Consider the following 22,233-nt stretch of genomic DNA (forward strand, 5'->3'; position numbering starts at 1 on the left):
CTCAAAATAATGGCTTACCACAAGGCAGTGTGCTCGCCCCACTTTTATTCAATATCTACACCAACGATCAGCCACTTCCTGCAGATTGTCAGCAGTTCACCTATGCTGATGACCTCTGTATCACCATACAACAGAGGAATTTCGAGAACACAAAGAAGATCCTTGAGAGGGCACTGGACGAGATGTCAAGAGACTTCCTAAATAATCATCTCAACCCCAACCCAAGGAAAACCCAAATCTGTGCCTTCCACCTAAGACAGATGCAGAGCGACACCCGATGCAGAGCAACACCTGAATGTCAGCCACCTGAGGAGACCAGAGGCTCGAACACTAGTCACCTCGTCTACCTCAGGGTAACATTGGATCATATAGTCAGCTACAAAAAGCACACTTTAAATACCAAAGCCAAGATCAACAAATGAAACATCATTCTGCGAAAGCTCGCAAATTCAATGTGGGTAGCACATCTATCCACTCACTACACCATTGCGTTGGCACTTTGTTTCTCTGTGACTGAATATACATGCTCTACCTGGGGACGCTCAACCCACAGTAATGAAACGTGCAGAATCATATTAGGTTGCCTGAGAGCCACCCCTGTTCTATGCCTATATGCACTGTCTGGCATCGCACCCTCTAACATCAGGAAGAGGGTAGCAGGTTACCACGACCAGCAAGTTATAGAGTGGGACGTCCATTGTATCTGTATCAGTAGGAGATTCCTCCAGTACAGCCATGTGAAGCTTCTCGAATGACGTGGTCGAAAATATGTTAAATAATGTCAGAACCAGAGGACGTCCCTGTCGCACCCTAAGATGAACAGGGAATGGCTCGGACTCCTGGCCATGTAGCTTTACCCGGGCTTGCCCACCATAATGAAGGCGCTTAATAATTGTGAATTGAGAGTCAAGGACACCTAAAGCATGAAGAGCAACCCAGAGCCCAGGCCTGTTGATGGTGTTATAGGCATTGACTAGGTCAATAACAGATGTAGGTCTTTTTGATTTCCCTACACCTTTGCTGTAGCAGACGGACAGAAAATATGACATTTGTGCAGGACCGCCCTGGGCTTGAAACCATATTGGGGTTCTGCAAGCCTCTCCTCAGCGTGTCTGGCAAGGCAATGTTGAATAATCCTTACCAGGAACTTTTTGGGCACACGGAGGAAGGAAATGCCCCTTTAGTTGTTCCAGTCTATGCTGCCCCCCTTCTTAAAGAGGGGGTTCACCAGGGCATCCTTTCAATCCTGCGGAACCCGTCAAGTGGTCCAGAGTGTTATTATGTAGTCATATAGGGCAGTCTGCACGCAAATACCACCCTCCCTCAGCAGTTCGCTTGGGAGATAATCTGTGCCTATTACTTTTCCTGGTCTCAGACTCTGGATCGCCTCCTGTACTTCAACAGATGGAATTTCAGCCAGCCACTCACGGGGGTGGCTACTTCTTCCAATATTTGAGGTACCACAGCCTCAACACGGTCATCCCCAATTTTCCCAATTATGTTTTCTGGACTGAGGGATTTCCCCTCCCCCAAGAACTTGCAAATGCTCAGCAAACCTGAAAATCTCTTCCTTGGGGTCGGAGATCAGATCAGATTTCCCCCCCTAAGGATGGTAATCGGTGTGGTGCTGCAAGTTACTTATTTTATGGAATTAAAGAATGATTTGTAATCACGGGCTACTGAGACAGACTCCATCTCCTTCATTAGGCACAATCCTAAACCTCGCCCGTTTTCTATCGGCACCAGGAGGAGGGGGGGGGGATGCCAACCTCAGCTGCAAGCGATGATGAAATTCCAGCTCGCAACTTTCATCAGCTAACTGAGACCAGGCCATACTCTTTGGTTCTTTCAGTAAAGTCACGTAGGTATAGAATAAAAAAAATAACGACGTTTCGGGCGCAACACAAGCATCCGTCATCAGGTGGGAAAGCATAGTCTGCTGCTGAGGCAGACTGTTTTAAAAGGTTTGAAATGGGTGTAGTCTAAGGTTCATAAATAAGTGGCTGGGGCTCGTGATGTTAATGTGAGAAATTAGCATGTAACTGTAAGATAGGAAAGCGGCCTCCTAGACGAGGACACGGAAGTGGCTATGTTAATGTGAGAGATTAGCATGATGTTAATGTGAAAAATCAGCATGTAACTGCAGAAGAGGAGGGTGAGCATGAGAGATCTAAGAGAGAGGCATAAAGAGAGAGACACAGTCGGAAATAACAGCTGACATAGGCAGGTAGGATGGAAACATCACAGTTAGTTAAGACTTTACCTGGTTAATAACGTCCTTCCAATGATTGCTCAGTTTGTACCCATCCTCTCGGTTGAAGTTGTGTCTGTGTTTATATATCTGGATGGCTTCATGAACACATCTCTGAAAGTAGCCGGTAGGTTCGCAGAGTACCTCCGTCTTGGAAAAAACTATTTCGTGTGAGCCCACAGCATTTAAACAACGATCGGCAACAGCAGAGGTATTGGTCCTTCCGTGTTTCAGATCTGCCTTGTGTTCACGAACGCGGTCCGAGACATGTCGTTTCGTTTCCCCAATGTAACTGCTGCCGCAACCACAACTCAGTTTGTAGATACCAAAGTATTGCATGTGAGGAATCACATCCTTTACAAATGGGATTAAATCACGGATTTTGTGTACTGTGTTGAAACGAACCTGGATCTTGTATTTTAAGATTTTGGAAATATTTTTGGTAACCCCTGCTATGTACGGTAAAGTGATGATTTTGGTTGGATCCTCAGAAGGTTGTCTCTGCATGGCTGGGGAGACAGCTTTGCAGATTGTACGGTCTGAGTATCCGTTCATCCTGAGGGCTTGGTGTACGTGCTCCAATTCACTGGCTAGGTGGTGCTGGTCGGAGATGGAACGGGCCCTATGGTGTAGTGTTTTGATGAGGGAATTCTTCTGGGCTGGATAGAAAGAACCAAAGACTATGAATTCCTGCAGTCCCGAAAGCTTCAAATCAAGGTTGAACCCAGGCCACTTTGGGTTTGAATGGGGTTATAGATGAACCCCCACTACTTGGATGGAAGAATGCCAGCTGCATCTTAGAGATGACAAGCTGATGTTCAGTAGGTAGGTCCTGGTGTCAAGGACATAGGCTCGCATCCACTGTTCCATCACTAGATAGTCCAGTAGATGTTCTTTCTTGAACCCGGCATGCATACAAGATGTTGTATGGATGCACCAATGCCAGAACAGCGTGTTGGTGATTACAAGCCCATGGGCAGCACACATGAGCTGATCTTTCCCATGCCTTCCAATCACTCCAGTTCAGGTGACAGTGTCATGACCCACTCGGCCATTAAAGTCAGCGAACAGGATGACTTTATTCTGAGGGGCCACTTGAGCTTGCACTTGTGACAGGAGATCATCGGAGGCATCTGACTCATCGGCCTTGACTGCATCCCTCTACTGATGTTCATCTTCAGTGGAGGCATAAGCAACCACCACTATTCCTTGCCTCACGTTCATGGGGAAGTGAGCCCAAAGTATAATTTGTCTTCAAGCGTCCCATACCTCACCACCATGCTCCCACACTTCCTCCATTCTTTGTTCAAAATAAGAACCACTCCCTGTTGTTTTGGAGTCTCCTGCCCCAAGTAGATAACTGTCCACCCCTCATGGTGACTGGAGCCTGAACCAGTCCACCGGACCTCCTGAATCCCGCAGGAATTAGGATGGTACACAACCACCATGGGGAGAAAGACACACAGACTCCAAATATATACAGCAGCAGGCACTGTAAGGGTCTGGGATCGAACGCACGGTCCTCCCACATGCGTCGCCCCCCCACCCCACCCCCACTGCCTCACACCCTCTGCCCCCCCCGTTTCTCCTCCCTCCCAGTTTAACAATAGGCAGGGCGGCTGGTCCGACTTTGGCTGCCAGCTGACATCGTCCTCCCCCGCCCCCACTATTGGCGCCGGGGGCACGCCCCTTGTGGACGGACGCTTTGTCTCCTGCCGGTGCAACCACACCACCTCCTTCTCCATCCTCGTCTCTCCCGACACCATCGACGACCCTGTCCTGTCAGCCATTTCCCACACTGGCATCGCAGTGTCAATCGCCTCCTTGCTGGCCACCCTTGCTGTGGAGGCAGCCACCTGGCGCTCGGCGGGCCGCCACAAGAACTCGCGCGTGCGCCACCTCGTCCTCATCAACTTGTGCTGCTCGCTCCTTTTTGCCGATGTGTGGTTCGTGGTCTCCGCGTCCCCGGTGGCCATCAGCAACCCGGCGCTGTGCGCCATCATCACCTTCCTGGCGCACCTCGGCTTCCTGTCTCTCTTCTTTTGGATGCTCTGCGAGGGTCTCTTCCTCCTCTACCTCGTCGTTATCATCTACGACCGCATGATGGAGCGCCAAATCTGGGCGTTCGCCTTCGCCCTGGGCTATGGCCTGCCGGCCGCGATCGCCATCGTCACGATTGTGGCGACTCATCCGTGGGGGGCGTACGTGCGCGAGGGCGCCTGCTGGCTCGACTGGAAGCGCAGCCGGGCACTGCTTGCCTTCGTCGTGCCAGCATTCGTCATCTGCTGCGTGAACCTGGGGGTCCTCGCCATGGTGGTCAAGAAGGTGGCGTGTCGGAGTGGCGCCGCCATGGCGGCGGCCATGTCAGGAAAGCCGGCGGTGAGGGTGAAGCAGGTGGTGCGCAGCGTAGCCGTACTCACTCCGCTGCTCGGAGTGACATGGGGCCTCGGGATCTTTGTGTTCAGCGCCGGGGGCAGAGGCAGCCTCGCCCTACACTACCTGTTTGCCATCCTCAACTCGCTGCAGGTGAGAGAGAGGTGGGGGTTGGGGGGGCGCCATGGTGGCTAGGAGATGTTAACTGCCTCGCCTGGTATGCAAGTGCAGCGCACAGATGGGTGGGCGAATAAATTAAATCAGTGATGCCACTTTGCGCATCACGAGACTGTGATCTGAAATACCCCACGTCTTTAATAAAAATGTCGGTTAGAGTTACGGCATCGGCGGTTGTGATGATGTGATCCGGTGTATTTCCCGAGCGACGTAACATGCTGCCTTAAACTGTGGCTGTCGATAATTATCTCTGTGCGAGATCACTCGCTGTTGCTTTTACCACAAGAACCAGTTGGTTCCGGGACAGTTCAGGTCACCGCAGATGATGCAGTGACAGCCAAATGACCCCACAGTTGGAAAAAAATTCAGACAGCTGCTGATTTTCTGGGTTAAACTGTGGCTGTTGTTGCCTGCCTTCTTTCCTCCTGCTTAATTTTTTACCACGTTCAGAAATGGTTATTATAACAACAAAAAACGAATTTCACCAGGTAATCCCACTGAGCTATTTAGTTCTTTTTTTCCATGACACTGTTGGCGATAATGCCGATGATTGCACCATAGACGGCCTCTTTTATGTCACTGTCTCACCAGCTATGAGGCAGCAGACAAAATATTGACACACTGCATGCACCTGATGATTGCTCAACATAGCTGGACCTCTGTTGTGATTTCCATGGCGTTGGAGCCAAACGATTGCCGGTTGCCGCTGTGTAACGAGCGTCTCCCCGTGTCCTCTCCTCACCTCAGGGTCTCTTCATCTTGCTGTTGGACTGCCTCTTCGACAAAGAGGTACGGGAACACACTTCATTCTCTTATACATACTTCATTTTCCGTATTGTCTCTATCTTGTCTCGTCTCCGCCTTGTCTCAATCTTGTTTCCTCATCTCAATCTTGTTTCTGTCTTGTCTCCGCCTCATCTCTGTCTCCATCTTGTCTCTGTTTGGCCCTATCTTGTCTCCTTCTCGTCTGTTGTCTTGTCTCCATTTCGTCTCCACCTCATCTTTATCTCGTCTCTATTTTATCTCCATCTCATCTCGTATCCGTCTTGTCTTCATCCTGTGTCCATCTCATCTATCTTGTCTCCGTCTCCATCTTGTCTCTGGCTCGTCTCAATCTCATCGGAATCTCGTCTCCATCTTGTCTCTGTCTCATCTTCATCTCGTATCCATCTCATCTCCATCTTGTCTCTGTGTTGTCACAATCTCATCTCCATCTTGTCTCTGTCTCATCTCCGTCTGGTCTCCATCTCGTCTCCATCTTGCCTCTGCCTCGTCTCCATCTTGTCTCTGTATCGTCTTTGTCTCATATCCATCTCGTCTCCATCTTGTCTCTGTGTCGTCTTAATCTTGTCTCCTCATCTCAATCTTGTTTCTGTCTTGTCTCCGCCTCGTCTCTGTCTTCATCTTGTCTCCGTTTGGCCCTATCTTGTCTCCTTCTCGTCTGTTGTCTTGTCTCCATTTCGTCTCTATCTCGTCTCCGTCTCGTCTTCGTCTCCATCTTGTCTCCATCTCATCTCCATCTTGTCTCCGTCTCGTCTCCATCTTGTCTCCACCTCGTCTCCATCTTGTCTCTATGTCGTCTCAATCTCATCTCCATCTCGTATCCATCTTGTCTCTCTGTCGTCTCCATATTGTCTCTGCCTCGTCTCCATCTCCCAAGCGGCCCATTGCAAGTCCCATGCTACGTGGTGTTCCCAGCCTTCAGTGAGTAGGCAGTGAGGTTCAGCCGTCTGCCATTTTGCTTAAATTCGTATTTCTCTCATTTTATACGTTTACCTTACAAATTATATTTAACACTGTATAAAATATTAATAATATTTACATTCAAAATACATTAATACAACTGTTTACATCTCCCTTTACATCGTTTGCAAATACATCGTCACTTTATCGATACTGCTACACTGTGGAAACTCTAAATATACAACAGCATCATCAGGGTCGGGATCGAAACCATGACCCTCCCATACACCAGCCGAGGTAGTTAACGTCTCCTAGCCACCGTGATACATAACCTCTCAGCCGTCGCCTCCACCATGCTACTACCCCGTACATCGCTCGTGATGTGCTTCATTTCCATATCCATCGTTGCACCTTTCAGGAACGCATTCCCCGACGGTCCGCCCTGTCCCTCTCCTCTCGCGGATCCTGACGAGGATAGACAACAATACAAGTAATAAAGTTCGGAGACAATGGAGTAGATACTCCCCAACAGCTGACCACCATGGGTTTGTGAAATGGTGAAACTCTATTTCAAAGTGTGCTTCCAAATGGCATATGCACATCTGCAATTGTGGCCAGACACACCTATATCACCCATATCTCTCTCATATATTTCTTATCTCCCTTATACCCGTCTTATATCTTCCTTATCTCTCCCTTATCTCTTATATATTCCTCATATTTTTATCTCTCCTTTATGTATCCCTTAACTCTCCCTCATCTCTCTCCTCCATTTCCCTCTCCTACAGCTACCGAGATCACAGACCAGCATCATATATAACAATAATTAACATGCCCATTATTTAACAAACATTTAATTGGAAATATTTTAATATCTAACATCAAACATGTGCCCTAAATATCTTTAGTACACATGTTGTGTACAGTGTTCCTTCGCTTATTACGAACTTGCTATCCGAGATTTTGACTATCCGCGAATCGCATCTGGAACTCTACACGACTGCTGCATCAAGAGAAAAAAGTTATTTTGCACCGTACGTAAGCTAACCATGCAGATCGGATGTGTGGGGGAAGGACACAAACTAAACACTACAACAATAACAAACAGCAGTTCTAAACAAATGAGTTCGTCAAATCTAGATGATTTAAAAGTGCATAGCTCCCAGTGGCGTCCTAATATTGGAAGGAGAGGGCCTTCCGGACTGGCGCAGAAGCCCATCTGAAGGCACAATGATGCAGTGACCGTCTTTGTTCGATGGGCCAGCCAGAAGTAACGGCTGCTGCGAGGATGAGCGGAGTTCATGTGATGACGGTTTCTATGTTCCATTGTGTGTAATGAGTGCGACCTTATGACGTTATTCGTTAAACTACGTACACACACCACGTACAAGGCCACATGTAGACTCACACAGAAACCTTTAGAGTCACACAGACCAATAGACCCACAGAGACCCATGGACTCCCCGGGAGACCTATTGACTCACACAGAGACCCATAGCTCACACAGACACCCATAGACGCACACAGAGACCGATAGACTTACACGCAGACCCATAGACTCACAATGTACATGTATACACACACATGTCCTCTCCTCTGCTCCAGATCCAAAAGGAGCTGAGGAAGAAGCTTGGACTATGTAAAGACAAGCCGGTGAGTGGCGGTGTAGATTGGGGGGTGGCTGGGACTGCACAGACGAGCTGGTGACTGGTGGTGTAGACTGGGGGGTGGGACTGTGTACAGACGAGCTGGTGAGTGGTGATGGTTCACTGAGCTCCTTGACGAGGTGACGATGGTTCACTGAGCTCCTTGACGAGGTGACGATGGTTCACTGTGCTCCATGACGAGGTGACAATGGTTCACTGAGCTCCTTGACGAGGTGACGATGGTTCACTGAGCTCCTTGACGAGGTGACGATGGTTCACTGAGCTCTTTGACGAGGTGACAATGGTTTACTGTGCTCCTTGACGAGGTGACGATGGTTCCTTGCGCTCCTTGACGAGGTGACGATTGTTCACTGTGCTCCATGACGAGGTGACGATGGTTCACTGCGCTCCTTGACGAGGTGATGATGGTTTACTGCGCTCCTTGACGAGGTGACGATGGTTTACTGTGCTCCTTGACGAGGTGACGATGGTTTACTGCGCTCCTTGACGAGGTGACGGTGGTTTACTGCGCTCCTTGACGAGGTGAGGATGGTTCACTGTGCTCCTTGACGAGGTGACGATGGTTTACTGCGCTCCTTGACGAGGTGACGATGGTTTACTGCGCTCCTTGACGAGGTGACGATGGTTTACTGTGCTCCTTGACGAGGTGACGATGGTTCACTGTGCTCCTTGACGAGGTGACGATGGTTTACTGCGCTCCTTGACGAGGTGACGATGGTTTACTGCACTCCTTGACGAGGTGACGATGGTTTACTGTGCTCCTTGACGAGGTGACGATGGTTCACTGAGCTCCTTGACGAGGTGACGATGGTTCACTGAGCTCCTTGACGAGGTGACGATGGTTCACTGAGCTCCTTGACGAGGTGACGATGGTTTACTGCGCTCCTTGACGAGGTGACGATGGTTCACTGAGCTCCTTGACGAGGTGACGATGGTTCACTGTGCTCCTTGACGAGGTGACGATGGTTTACTGCGCTCCTTGACGAGGTGACGATGGTTTACTGTGCTCCTTGACGAGGTGACGATGGTTCACTGTGCTCCTTGACGAGGTGACGATGGTTCACTGTGCTCCTTGACGAGGTGACGATGGTTTACTGCGCTCCTTGACGAGGTGACGATGGTTTACTGTGCTCCTTGACGAGGTGACGATGGTTCACTGTGCTCCTTGACGAGGTGACGATGGTTCACTGAGCTCCTTGACGAGGTGACGATGGTTCACTGAGCTCATTGACGAGGTGACGATGGTTCACTGTGCTCCTTGACGAGGTGACGATGGTTCACTGTGCTCATTGACGAGGTGACGATGGTTCACTGAGCTCTTTGACGAGGTGACGATGGTTTACTGCGCTCCTTGACGAGGTGACGATGGTTCACTGTGCTCCTTGACGAGGTGACGATGGTTTACTGCGCTCCTTGACGAGGTGACGATGGTTCACTGTGCTCCTTGACGAGGTGACGATGGTTCACTGAGATCCTTGACGAGGTGACCATGGTTCACTGAGATCCTTGACGAGGTAACGATGGTTCACTGAGCTCCTTGACGAGGTGACGATGGTAACTGAGCTCCTTGACGAGGTGACGATGGTTCACTGAGCTCCTTGACGAGGTAACGATGGTTCACTGAGCTCCTTGACGAGGTGACGATGGTTCACTGAGCTCCTTGACGAGGTGACGATGGTTCCCTGCGCTCCTTGACGAGGTGACGATGGTTCCCTGCGCTCCTTGACGAGGTGACGATGGTTCACTGAGCTCCTTGACGAGGTGACAATGGTTCACTGCTCCTTGACGAGGTGACGATGGTTCACTGCTCCTTGACGAGGTGACGATGGTTCCCTGCGCTCCTTGACGAGGTGACGATGGTTCACTGAGCTCCTTGACGAGGTGACAATGGTTCACTGCTCCTTGACGAGGTGACGATGGTTCCCTGCGCTCCTTGACGAGGTGACGATTGTTCACTGCGCTCCATGACGAGGTGACAATGGTTCACTGCTCCTTGACGAGGTGACAATGGTTTACTGTGCTCCTTGACGAGGTGACGATGGTTCACTGAGCTCCTTGACGAGGTGACGATGGTTCACTGAGCTCCTTGACGAGGTGACGATGGTTCACTGCTCCTTGACGAGGTGACGATTGTTCACTGTGCTCCATGACGAGGTGACAATGGTTCACTGTGCTCCTTGACGAGGTGACGATGGTTCACTGAGCTCCTTGACGAGGTGACGATGGTTCACTGTGCTCCTTGACGAGGTGACAAGGGTTCACTGCTCCTTGACTAGGTGACGATTGTTCACTGTGCTCCATGACGAGGTGACGATTGTTCACTGTGCTCCATGACGAGGTGACGATGGTTCACTGTGCTCCATGACGAGGTGACAATGGTTCACTGCTCCTTGACGAGGTGACGATTGTTCACTGCGCTCCTTGACGAGGTGACGATTGTTCACTGCGCTCCTTGACGAGGTGACGATTGTTCACTGCTCCTTGACGAGGTGACGATGGTTCACTGCGCTCCATGACGAGGTGACAATGGTTCACTGCTCCTTGACGAGGTGACGATGGTTCCCTGCGCTCCTTGACGAGGTGACGATTGTTCACTGCGCTCCATGACGAGGTGACAATGGTTCACTGCTCCTTGACGAGGTGACGATGGTTCACTGCTCCTTGACGAGGTGACGATGGTTCACTGAGCTCCTTGACGAGGTGACGATGGTTCACTGAGCTCCTTGACGAGGTGACGATGGTTCACTGAGCTCCTTGACGAGGTGACGATGGTTCCCTGCGCTCCTTGACGAGGTGACGATGGTTCCCTGCGCTCCTTGACGAGGTGACGATGGTTCACTGAGCTCCTTGACGAGGTGACGATGGTTCCCTGCGCTCCTTGACGAGGTGACGATGGTTCACTGAGCTCCTTGACGAGGTGACGATGGTTCCCTGCGCTCCTTGACGAGGTGACGATGGTTCACTGAGCTCCTTGACGAGGTGACGATGGTTCCCTGCGCTCCTTGACGAGGTGACGATGGTTCCCTGCGCTCCTTGACGAGGTGACGATGGTTCACAGAGCTCCTTGACGAGGTGACGATTGTTCACTGAGCTCCTTGACGAGGTGACGATGGTTCACTGCTCCTTAACGAGGTGACGATGGTTCACTGAGCTCCTTGACGAGGTGACGATGGTTCACTGAGCTCCTTGACGAGGTGACGATGGTTCCCTGCGCTCCTTGACGAGGTGACGATGGTTCCCTGCGCTCCTTGACGAGGTGACGATGGTTCACTGCTCCTTGACGAGGTGACGATGGTTCACTGCTCCTTGACGAGGTGACGATGGTTCACTGAGCTCCTTGACGAGGTGACGATGGTTCACTGAGCTCCTTGACGAGGTGACGATTGTTCACTGAGCTCCTTGACGAGGTGACGATGGTTCACTGCTCCTTGACGAGGTGACGATGGTTCACTGCGCTCCATGACGAGGTGACAATGGTTCACTGCTCCTTGACGAGGTGACGATTGTTCACTGCGCTCCATGACGAGGTGACAATGGTTCACTGCTCCTTGACGAGGTGACGATTGTTCACTGCGCTCCATGACGAGGTGACAATGGTTCACTGCTCCTTGACGAGGTGACGATGGTTCACTGCGCTCCATGACGAGGTGACAATGGTTCACTGCTCCTTGACGAGGTGACGATGGTTCACTGCGCTCCATGACGAGGTGACGATGGTTCACTGCTCCTTGACGAGGTGACGATGGTTCCCTGCGCTCCTTGACGAGGTGACGATTGTTCACTGCGCTCCATGACGAGGTGACAATGGTTCACTGCTCCTTGACGAGGTGACGATGGTTCACTGAGCTCCTTGACGAGGTGACGATGTTTCACTGCTCCTTGACGAGGTGACGATGGTTCACTGAGATCCTTGACGAGGTGACGATGGTTCACTGAGCTCCTTGACGAGGTGACGATGGTTCACTGAGATCCTTGACGAGGTGACGATGGTTCACTGAGCTCCTTGACGAGGTGACGATGGTTCACTGAGATCCTTGACGAGGTGACGATGGTTTACTGTGCTCCTTGACGAGGTGACGATGGTTTACTGCGCTCCTTGACGAGGTGACGATGGTTCACTGTGCTCCTTGACGAGGTGACGATGGTTCACTGAGATCCTTGACGAGGTGACGATGGTTCACTGCGCTCCTTGACGAGGTGACGATGGTTTACTGCGCTCCTTGACGAGGTGACGATGGTTCACTGAGATCCTTGACGAGGTGACGATGGTTTACTGCGCTCCTTGACGAGGTGACGATGGTTTACTGCGCTCCTTGACGAGGTGACGATGGTTTACTGCGCTCCTTGACGAGGTGACGATGGTTCACTGAGCTCCTTGACGAGGTGACGATGGTTCACTGTGCTCCTTGACGAGGTGACGATGGTTCACTGAGATCCTTGACGAGGTGACGATGGTTTACTGAGCTCCTTGACGAGGTGACGATGGTTCACTGAGCTCCTTGACGAGGTGACGATGGTTCACTGCGCTCCTTGACGAGGTGACGATGGTTCACTGAGCTCCTTGACGAGGTGATGATGGTTCACTGAGCTCCTTGACGAGGTGACGATGGTTCACTGCGCTCCTTGACGAGGTGACGATGGTTCACTGAGCTCCTTGACGAGGTGACGATGGTTTACTGCGCTCCTTGACGAGGTGATGATGGTTTACTGCGCTCCTTGACGAGGTGACGATGGTTCACTGAGCTCCTTGACGAGGTGACGATGGTTCACTGAGCTCCTTGACGAGGTGATGATGGTTCACTGAGCTCCTTGACGAGGTGACGATGGTTCACTGCGCTCCTTGACGAGGTGACGATGGTTCACTGAGCTCCTTGACGAGGTGATGATGGTTCACTGAGCTCCTTGACGAGGTGATGATGGTTCACTGTGCTCCTTGACGAGGTGACGATGGTTCACTGCGCTCCTTGACGAGGTGACGATGGTTTACTGCGCTCCTTGACGAGGTGACGATGGTTTACTGCGCTCCTTGACGAGGTGACGATGGTTTACTGCGCTCCTTGACGAGGTGACGATGGTTCACTGCGCTCCTTGACGAGGTGACGATGGTTTACTGCGCTCCTTGACGAGGTGACGATGGTTTACTGCGCTCCTTGACGAGGTGACGATGGTTCACTGAGCTCCTTGACGAGGTGATGATGGTTTACTGCGCTCCTTGACGAGGTGATGATGGTTCACTGAGCTCCTTGACGAGGTGATGATGGTTCACTGAGCTCCTTGACGAGGTGATGATGGTTTACTGCGCTCCTTGACGAGGTGATGATGGTTCACTGAGCTCCTTGACGAGGTGATGATGGTTTACTGCGCTCCTTGACGAGGTGATGATGGTTCACTGAGCTCCTTGACGAGGTGATGATGGTTCACTGAGCTCCTTGACGAGGTGACGATGGTTCACTGAGCTCCTTGACGAGGTGACGATGGTTTACTGCGCTCCTTGACGAGGTGACGATGGTTTACTGCGCTCCTTGACGAGGTGACGATGGTTCACTGAGCTCCTTGACGAGGTGATGATGGTTCACTGAGCTCCTTGACGAGGTGACGATGGTTCATTGAGCTCCTTGACGAGGTGACGATGGTTCACTGAGCTCCTTGACGAGGTGACGATGGTTTACTGCGCTCCTTCACGAGGTGACGATGGTTTACTGCGCTCCTTGACGAGGTGACGATGGTTCACTGAGCTCCTTGACGAGGTGACGATGGTTTACTGCGCTCCTTGACGAGGTGACGATGGTTTACTGCGCTCCTTGACGAGGTGACGATGGTTTACTGCGCTCCTTGACGAGGTGACGATGGTTCACTGAGCTCCTTGACGAGGTGACGATGGTTCACTGCGCTCCTTGACGAGGTGACGATGGTTTACTGTGCTCCTTGACGAGGTGACGATGGTTTACTGCGCTCCTTGACGAGGTGACGATGGTTCACTGAGCTCCTTGACGAGGTGACGATGGTTCCCTGCGCTCCTTGACGAGGTGACGATGGTTCACTGAGCTCCTTGACGAGGTGACAATGGTTCACTGCTCCTTGACGAGGTGACGATGGTTCACTGCTCCTTGACGAGGTGACGATGGTTCCCTGCGCTCCTTGACGAGGTGACGATGGTTCACTGAGCTCCTTGACGAGGTGACAATGGTTCACTGCTCCTTGACGAGGTGACGATGGTTCCCTGCGCTCCTTGACGAGGTGACGATTGTTCACTGCGCTCCATGACGAGGTGACAATGGTTCACTGCTCCTTGACGAGGTGACAATGGTTTACTGTGCTCCTTGACGAGGTGACGATGGTTCACTGAGCTCCTTGACGAGGTGACGATGGTTCACTGAGCTCCTTGACGAGGTGACGATGGTTCACTGCTCCTTGACGAGGTGACGATTGTTCACTGTGCTCCATGACGAGGTGACAATGGTTCACTGTGCTCCTTGACGAGGTGACGATGGTTCACTGAGCTCCTTGACGAGGTGACGATGGTTCACTGTGCTCCTTGACGAGGTGACAAGGGTTCACTGCTCCTTGACTAGGTGACGATTGTTCACTGTGCTCCATGACGAGGTGACGATTGTTCACTGTGCTCCATGACGAGGTGACGATGGTTCACTGTGCTCCATGACGAGGTGACAATGGTTCACTGCTCCTTGACGAGGTGACGATTGTTCACTGCGCTCCTTGACGAGGTGACGATTGTTCACTGCGCTCCTTGACGAGGTGACGATTGTTCACTGCTCCTTGACGAGGTGACGATGGTTCACTGCGCTCCATGACGAGGTGACAATGGTTCACTGCTCCTTGACGAGGTGACGATGGTTCCCTGCGCTCCTTGACGAGGTGACGATTGTTCACTGCGCTCCATGACGAGGTGACAATGGTTCACTGCTCCTTGACGAGGTGACGATGGTTCACTGCTCCTTGACGAGGTGACGATGGTTCACTGAGCTCCTTGACGAGGTGACGATGGTTCACTGAGCTCCTTGACGAGGTGACGATGGTTCACTGAGCTCCTTGACGAGGTGACGATGGTTCACTGAGCTCCTTGACGAGGTGACGATGGTTCACTGAGCTCCTTGACGAGGTGACGATGGTTCCCTGCGCTCCTTGACGAGGTGACGATGGTTCCCTGCGCTCCTTGACGAGGTGACGATGGTTCACTGAGCTCCTTGACGAGGTGACGATGGTTCCCTGCGCTCCTTGACGAGGTGACGATGGTTCACTGAGCTCCTTGACGAGGTGACGATGGTTCCCTGCGCTCCTTGACGAGGTGACGATGGTTCACTGAGCTCCTTGACGAGGTGACGATGGTTCCCTGCGCTCCTTGACGAGGTGACGATGGTTCCCTGCGCTCCTTGACGAGGTGACGATGGTTCACTGAGCTCCTTGACGAGGTGACGATTGTTCACTGAGCTCCTTGACGAGGTGACGATGGTTCACTGCTCCTTGACGAGGTGACGATGGTTCACTGAGCTCCTTGACGAGGTGACGATGGTTCACTGAGCTCCTTGACGAGGTGACGATGGTTCCCTGCGCTCCTTGACGAGGTGACGATGGTTCCCTGCGCTCCTTGACGAGGTGACGATGGTTCACTGCTCCTTGACGAGGTGACGATGGTTCACTGAGCTCCTTGACGAGGTGACGATGGTTCACTGAGCTCCTTGACGAGGTGACGATTGTTCACTGAGCTCCTTGACGAGGTGACGATGGTTCACTGCTCCTTGACGAGGTGACGATGGTTCACTGCGCTCCATGACGAGGTGACAATGGTTCATTGCTCCTTGACGAGGTGACGATTGTTCACTGCGCTCCATGACGAGGTGACAATGGTTCACTGCTCCTTGACGAGGTGACGATTGTTCACTGCGCTCCATGACGAGGTGACAATGGTTCACTGCTCCTTGACGAGGTGACGATGGTTCACTGCGCTCCATGACGAGGTGACAATGGTTCACTGCTCCTTGACGAGGTGACGATGGTTCACTGCGCTCCATGACGAGGTGACGATGGTTCACTGCTCCTTGACGAGGTGACGATGGTTCCCTGCGCTCCTTGACGAGGTGACGATTGTTCACTGCGCTCCATGACGAGGTGACAATGGTTCACTGCTCCTTGACGAGGTGACGATGGTTCACTGAGCTCCTTGACGAGGTGACGATGTTTCACTGCTCCTTGACGAGGTGACGATGGTTCACTGAGATCCTTGACGAGGTGACGATGGTTCACTGAGCTCCTTGACGAGGTGACGATGGTTCACTGAGATCCTTGACGAGGTGACGATGGTTCACTGAGCTCCTTGACGAGGTGACGATGGTTCACTGAGATCCTTGACGAGGTGACGATGGTTTACTGTGCTCCTTGACGAGGTGACGATGGTTTACTGCGCTCCTTGACGAGGTGACGATGGTTCACTGTGCTCCTTGACGAGGTGACGATGGTTCACTGAGATCCTTGACGAGGTGACGATGGTTCACTGCGCTCCTTGACGAGGTGACGATGGTTTACTGCGCTCCTTGACGAGGTGACGATGGTTCACTGAGATCCTTGACGAGGTGACGATGGTTTACTGCGCTCCTTGACGAGGTGACGATGGTTTACTGCGCTCCTTGACGAGGTGACGATGGTTTACTGCGCTCCTTGACGAGGTGACGATGGTTCACTGAGCTCCTTGACGAGGTGACGATGGTTCACTGTGCTCCTTGACGAGGTGACGATGGTTCACTGAGATCCTTGACGAGGTGACGATGGTTTACTGAGCTCCTTGACGAGGTGACGATGGTTCACTGAGCTCCTTGACGAGGTGACGATGGTTCACTGCGCTCCTTGACGAGGTGACAATGGTTCACTGAGCTCCTTGACGAGGTGATGATGGTTCACTGAGCTCCTTGACGAGGTGACGATGGTTCACTGCGCTCCTTGACGAGGTGACGATGGTTCACTGAGCTCCTTGACGAGGTGACGATGGTTTACTGCGCTCCTTGACGAGGTGATGATGGTTTACTGCGCTCCTTGACGAGGTGACGATGGTTCACTGAGCTCCTTGACGAGGTGACGATGGTTCACTGAGCTCCTTGACGAGGTGATGATGGTTCACTGAGCTCCTTGACGAGGTGACGATGGTTCACTGCGCTCCTTGACGAGGTGACGATGGTTCACTGAGCTCCTTGACGAGGTGATGATGGTTCACTGAGTTCCTTGACGAGGTGATGATGGTTCACTGTGCTCCTTGACGAGGTGACGATGGTTCACTGCGCTCCTTGACGAGGTGACGATGGTTTACTGCGCTCCTTGACGAGGTGACGATGGTTTACTGCGCTCCTTGACGAGGTGACGATGGTTCACTGCGCTCCTTGACGAGGTGACGATGGTTCACTGCGCTCCTTGACGAGGTGACGATGGTTTACTGCGCTCCTTGACGAGGTGACGATGGTTTACTGATACCTTGACGAGGTGACGATGGTTCACTGAGCTCCTTGACGAGGTGATGATGGTTTACTGCGCTCCTTGACGAGGTGATGATGGTTCACTGAGCTCCTTGACGAGGTGATGATGGTTCACTGAGCTCCTTGACGAGGTGATGATGGTTTACTGCGCTCCTTGACGAGGTGATGATGGTTCACTGAGCTCCTTGACGAGGTGATGATGGTTTACTGCGCTCCTTGACGAGGTGATGATGGTTCACTGAGCTCCTTGACGAGGTGATGATGGTTCACTGAGCTCCTTGACGAGGTGACGATGGTTCACTGAGCTCCTTGACGAGGTGACGATGGTTTACTGCGCTCCTTGACGAGGTGACGATGGTTTACTGCGCTCCTTGACGAGGTGACGATGGTTCACTGAGCTCCTTGACGAGGTGATGATGGTTCACTGAGCTCCTTGACGAGGTGACGATGGTTCATTGAGCTCCTTGACGAGGTGACGATGGTTTACTGCGCTCCTTCACGAGGTGACGATGGTTTACTGCGCTCCTTGACGAGGTGACGATGGTTCACTGAGCTCCTTGACGAGGTGACGATGGTTTACTGCGCTCCTTGACGAGGTGACGATGGTTTACTGCGCTCCTTGACGAGGTGACGATGGTTTACTGCGCACCTTGACGAGGTGACGATGGTTCACTGAGCTCCTTGACGAGGTGACGATGGTTCACTGCGCTCCTTGACGAGGTGACGATGGTTTACTGTGCTCCTTGACGAGGTGACGATGGTTTACTGCGCTCCTTGACGAGGTGACGATGGTTCACTGAGCTCCTTGACGAGGTGACGATGGTTTACTGTGCTCCTTGACGAGGTGACGATGGTTCACTGAGCTCCTTGACGAGGTGACGATGGTTTACTGCGCTCCTTGACGAGGTGACGATGGTTTACTGCGCTCCTTGACGAGGTGACGATGGTTTACTGCGCTCCTTGACGAGGTGACGATGGTTTACTGCGCTCCTTGACGAGGTGACGATGGTTTACTGCGCTCCTTGACGAGGTGACGATGGTTCACTGAGCTCCTTGACGAGGTGACGATGGTTTACTGCGCTCCTTGACGAGGTGACGATGGTTTACTGCGCTCCTTGACGAGGTGACGATGGTTCACTGAGCTCCTTAACGAGGTGACGATGGTTCACTGCGCTCCTTGACGAGGTGACGATGGTTCACTGTGCTCCTTGACGAGGTGACGATGGTTCACTGTGCTCTTTGACGAGGTGACGATGGTTCACTGTGCTCCTTGACGAGGTGACGATGGTTCACTGAGCTCCTTGACGAGGTGACGATGGTTTACTGCGCTCCTTGACGAGGTGACGATGGTTCACTGAGCTCCTTGACGAGGTGACGATGGTTTACTGCGCTCCTTGACGAGGTGACGATGGTTCACTGAGCTCCTTGACGAGGTGACGATGGTTTACTGCGCTCCTTGACGAGGTGACGATGGTTCACTGTGCTCCTTGACGAGGTGACGATGGTTCACTGTGCTCTTTGACGAGGTGACGATGGTTCCTTGCGCTCTTTGACGAGGTGACGATGGTTCACTGAGCTCCTTGACGAGGTGACGATGGTTCACTGAGCTCTTTGACGAGGTGACGATGGTTTACTGTGCTCCTTGACGAGGTGACGATGGTTCCTTGCGCTCTTTGACGAGGTGACGATTGTTCACTGTGCTCCATGACGAGGTGACGATGGTTCACTGTGCTCCATGACGAGGTGACGATGGTTCACTGTGCTCCATGACGAGGTGACGATGGTTCCTTGCGCTCCTTGACGAGGTGACGATGGTTCACTGTGCTCCTTGACGAGGTGACGATGGTTCACTGAGCTCCTTGACGAGGTGACGATGGTTCACTGTGCTCCATGACGAGGTGACAATGGTTCACTGAGCTCCTTGACGAGGTGAAGATGGTTCACTGTGCTCCATGACGAGGTGACAATGGTTCACTGAGCTCCTTGACGAGGTGACGATGGTTCACTGAGCTCCTTGACGAGGTGACGATGGTTCACTGAGCTCTTTGACGAGGTGACAATGATTTACTGTGCTCCTTGACGAGGTGACGATGGTTCCTTGCGCTCCTTGACGAGGTGACGATTGTTTACTGTGCTCCATGACGAGGTGACGATGGTTCACTGCGCTCCTTGACGAGGTGATGATGGTTTACTGCGCTCCTTGACGAGGTGACGATGGTTTACTGTGCTCCTTGACGAGGTGACGATGGTTTACTGCGCTCCTTGACGAGGTGACGGTGGTTTACTGCGCTCCTTGACGAGGTGAGGATGGTTCACTGTGCTCCTTGACGAGGTGACGATGGTTTACTGCGCTCCTTGACGAGGTGACGATGGTTTACTGCGCTCCTTGACGAGGTGACGATGGTTCACTGCGCTCCATGACGAGGTGACGATGGTTCACTGCTCCTTGACGAGGTGATGATGGTTCCCTGCGCTCCTTGACGAGGTGACGATTGTTCACTGCGCTCCATGACGAGGTGACAATGGTTCACTGCTCCTTGACGAGGTGACGATGGTTCACTGAGCTCCTTGACGAGGTGACGATGTTTCACTGCTCCTTGACGAGGTGACGATGGTTCACTGAGATCCTTGACGAGGTGACGATGGTTCACTGAGCTCCTTGACGAGGTGACGATGGTTCACTGAGATCCTTGACGAGGTGACGATGGTTCACTGAGCTCCTTGACGAGGTGACGATGGTTCACTGAGATCCTTGACGAGGTGACGATGGTTTACTGTGCTCCTTGACGAGGTGACGATGGTTTACTGCGCTCCTTGACGAGGTGACGATGGTTCACTGAGATCCTTGACGAGGTGACGATGGTTCACTGAGCTCCTTGACGAGGTGACGATGGTTCACTGAGATCCTTGACGAGGTGACGATGGTTTACTGTGCTCCTTGACGAGGTGACAATGGTTTACTGCGCTCCTTGACGAGGTGACGATGGTTCACTGTGCTCCTTGACGAGGTGACGATGGTTCACTGAGATCCTTGACGAGGTGACGATGGTTCACTGAGCTCCTTGACGAGGTGACGATGGTTCACTGAGATCCTTGACGAGGTGACGATGGTTTACTGTGCTCCTTGACGAGGTGACGATGGTTTACTGCGCTCCTTGACGAGGTGACGATGGTTCACTGAGATCCTTGACGAGGTGACAATGGTTCACTGAGCTCCTTGACGAGGTGACGATGGTTCACTGAGATCCTTGACGAGGTGACGATGGTTTACTGTGCTCCTTGACGAGGTGACGATGGTTTACTGCGCTCCTTGACGAGGTGACGATGGTTCACTGTGCTCCTTGACGAGGTGACGATGGTTCACTGAGATCCTTGACGAGGTGACGATGGTTCACTGCGCTCCTTGACGAGGTGACGATGGTTTACTGCGCTCCTTGACGAGGTGACGATGGTTCACTGAGATCCTTGACGAGGTGACGATGGTTTACTGCGCTCCTTGACGAGGTGACGATGGTTTACTGCGCTCCTTGACGAGGTGACGATGGTTTACTGCGCTCCTTGACGAGGTGACGATGGTTCACTGAGCTCCTTGACGAGGTGACGATGGTTCACTGTGCTCCTTGACGAGGTGACGATGGTTCACTGAGATCCTTGACGAGGTGACGATGGTTTACTGAGCTCCTTGACGAGGTGACGATGGTTCACTGAGCTCCTTGACGAGGTGACGATGGTTCACTGCGCTCCTTGACGAGGTGACAATGGTTCACTGAGCTCCTTGACGAGGTGATGATGGTTCACTGAGCTCCTTGACGAGGTGACGATGGTTCACTGCGCTCCTTGACGAGGTGACGATGGTTCACTGAGCTCCTTGACGAGGTGACGATGGTTTACTGCGCTCCTTGACGAGGTGATGATGGTTTACTGCGCTCCTTGACGAGGTGACGATGGTTCACTGAGCTCCTTGACGAGGTGACGATGGTTCACTGAGCTCCTTGACGAGGTGATGATGGTTCACTGAGCTCCTTGACGAGGTGACGATGGTTCACTGCGCTCCTTGACGAGGTGACGATGGTTCACTGAGCTCCTTGACGAGGTGATGATGGTTCACTGAGCTCCTTGACGAGGTGATGATGGTTCACTGTGCTCCTTGACGAGGTGACGATGGTTCACTGCGCTCCTTGACGAGGTGACGATGGTTTACTGCGCTCCTTGACGAGGTGACGATGGTTTACTGCGCTCCTTGACGAGGTGACGATGGTTTACTGCGCTCCTTGACGAGGTGACGATGGTTCACTGCGCTCCTTGACGAGGTGACGATGGTTTACTGCGCTCCTTGACGAGGTGACGATGGTTTACTGCGCTCCTTGACGAGGTGACGATGGTTCACTGAGCTCCTTGACGAGGTGATGATGGTTTACTGCGCTCCTTGACGAGGTGATGATGGTTCACTGAGCTCCTTGACGAGGTGATGATGGTTCACTGAGCTCCTTGACGAGGTGATGATGGTTTACTGCGCTCCTTGACGAGGTGATGGTTCACTGAGCTCCTTGACGAGGTGATGATGGTTTACTGCGCTCCTTGACGAGGTGATGATGGTTCACTG

General features: G+C 52.3%; 1 protein-coding gene across 2 annotated transcripts in view; it reads left to right on the plus strand.

Moving 5' to 3' along the window:
* Positions 1-22,233, plus strand: part of LOC144738121 (adhesion G protein-coupled receptor F5-like) — a 73,901-nt gene that overhangs the window by 34,963 nt on the left and 16,705 nt on the right. For both annotated transcript variants that reach the window (XM_078621042.1, XM_078621041.1), the window contains exons 10-12: positions 3,851-4,777; positions 5,549-5,590; positions 8,090-8,137. In XM_078621042.1, coding sequence (XP_078477168.1) covers positions 3,851-4,777; positions 5,549-5,590; positions 8,090-8,137 — 1,017 coding nt within the window. The remainder of the gene's footprint in view (positions 1-3,850; positions 4,778-5,548; positions 5,591-8,089; positions 8,138-22,233) is intronic.

This window comes from Lampetra planeri, chromosome 77 (assembly GCF_965212315.1).
Source record: "Lampetra planeri chromosome 77, kcLamPlan1.2.h2, whole genome shotgun sequence".
NCBI classification, from domain to species: Eukaryota; Metazoa; Chordata; class Hyperoartia; order Petromyzontiformes; family Petromyzontidae; genus Lampetra; species Lampetra planeri.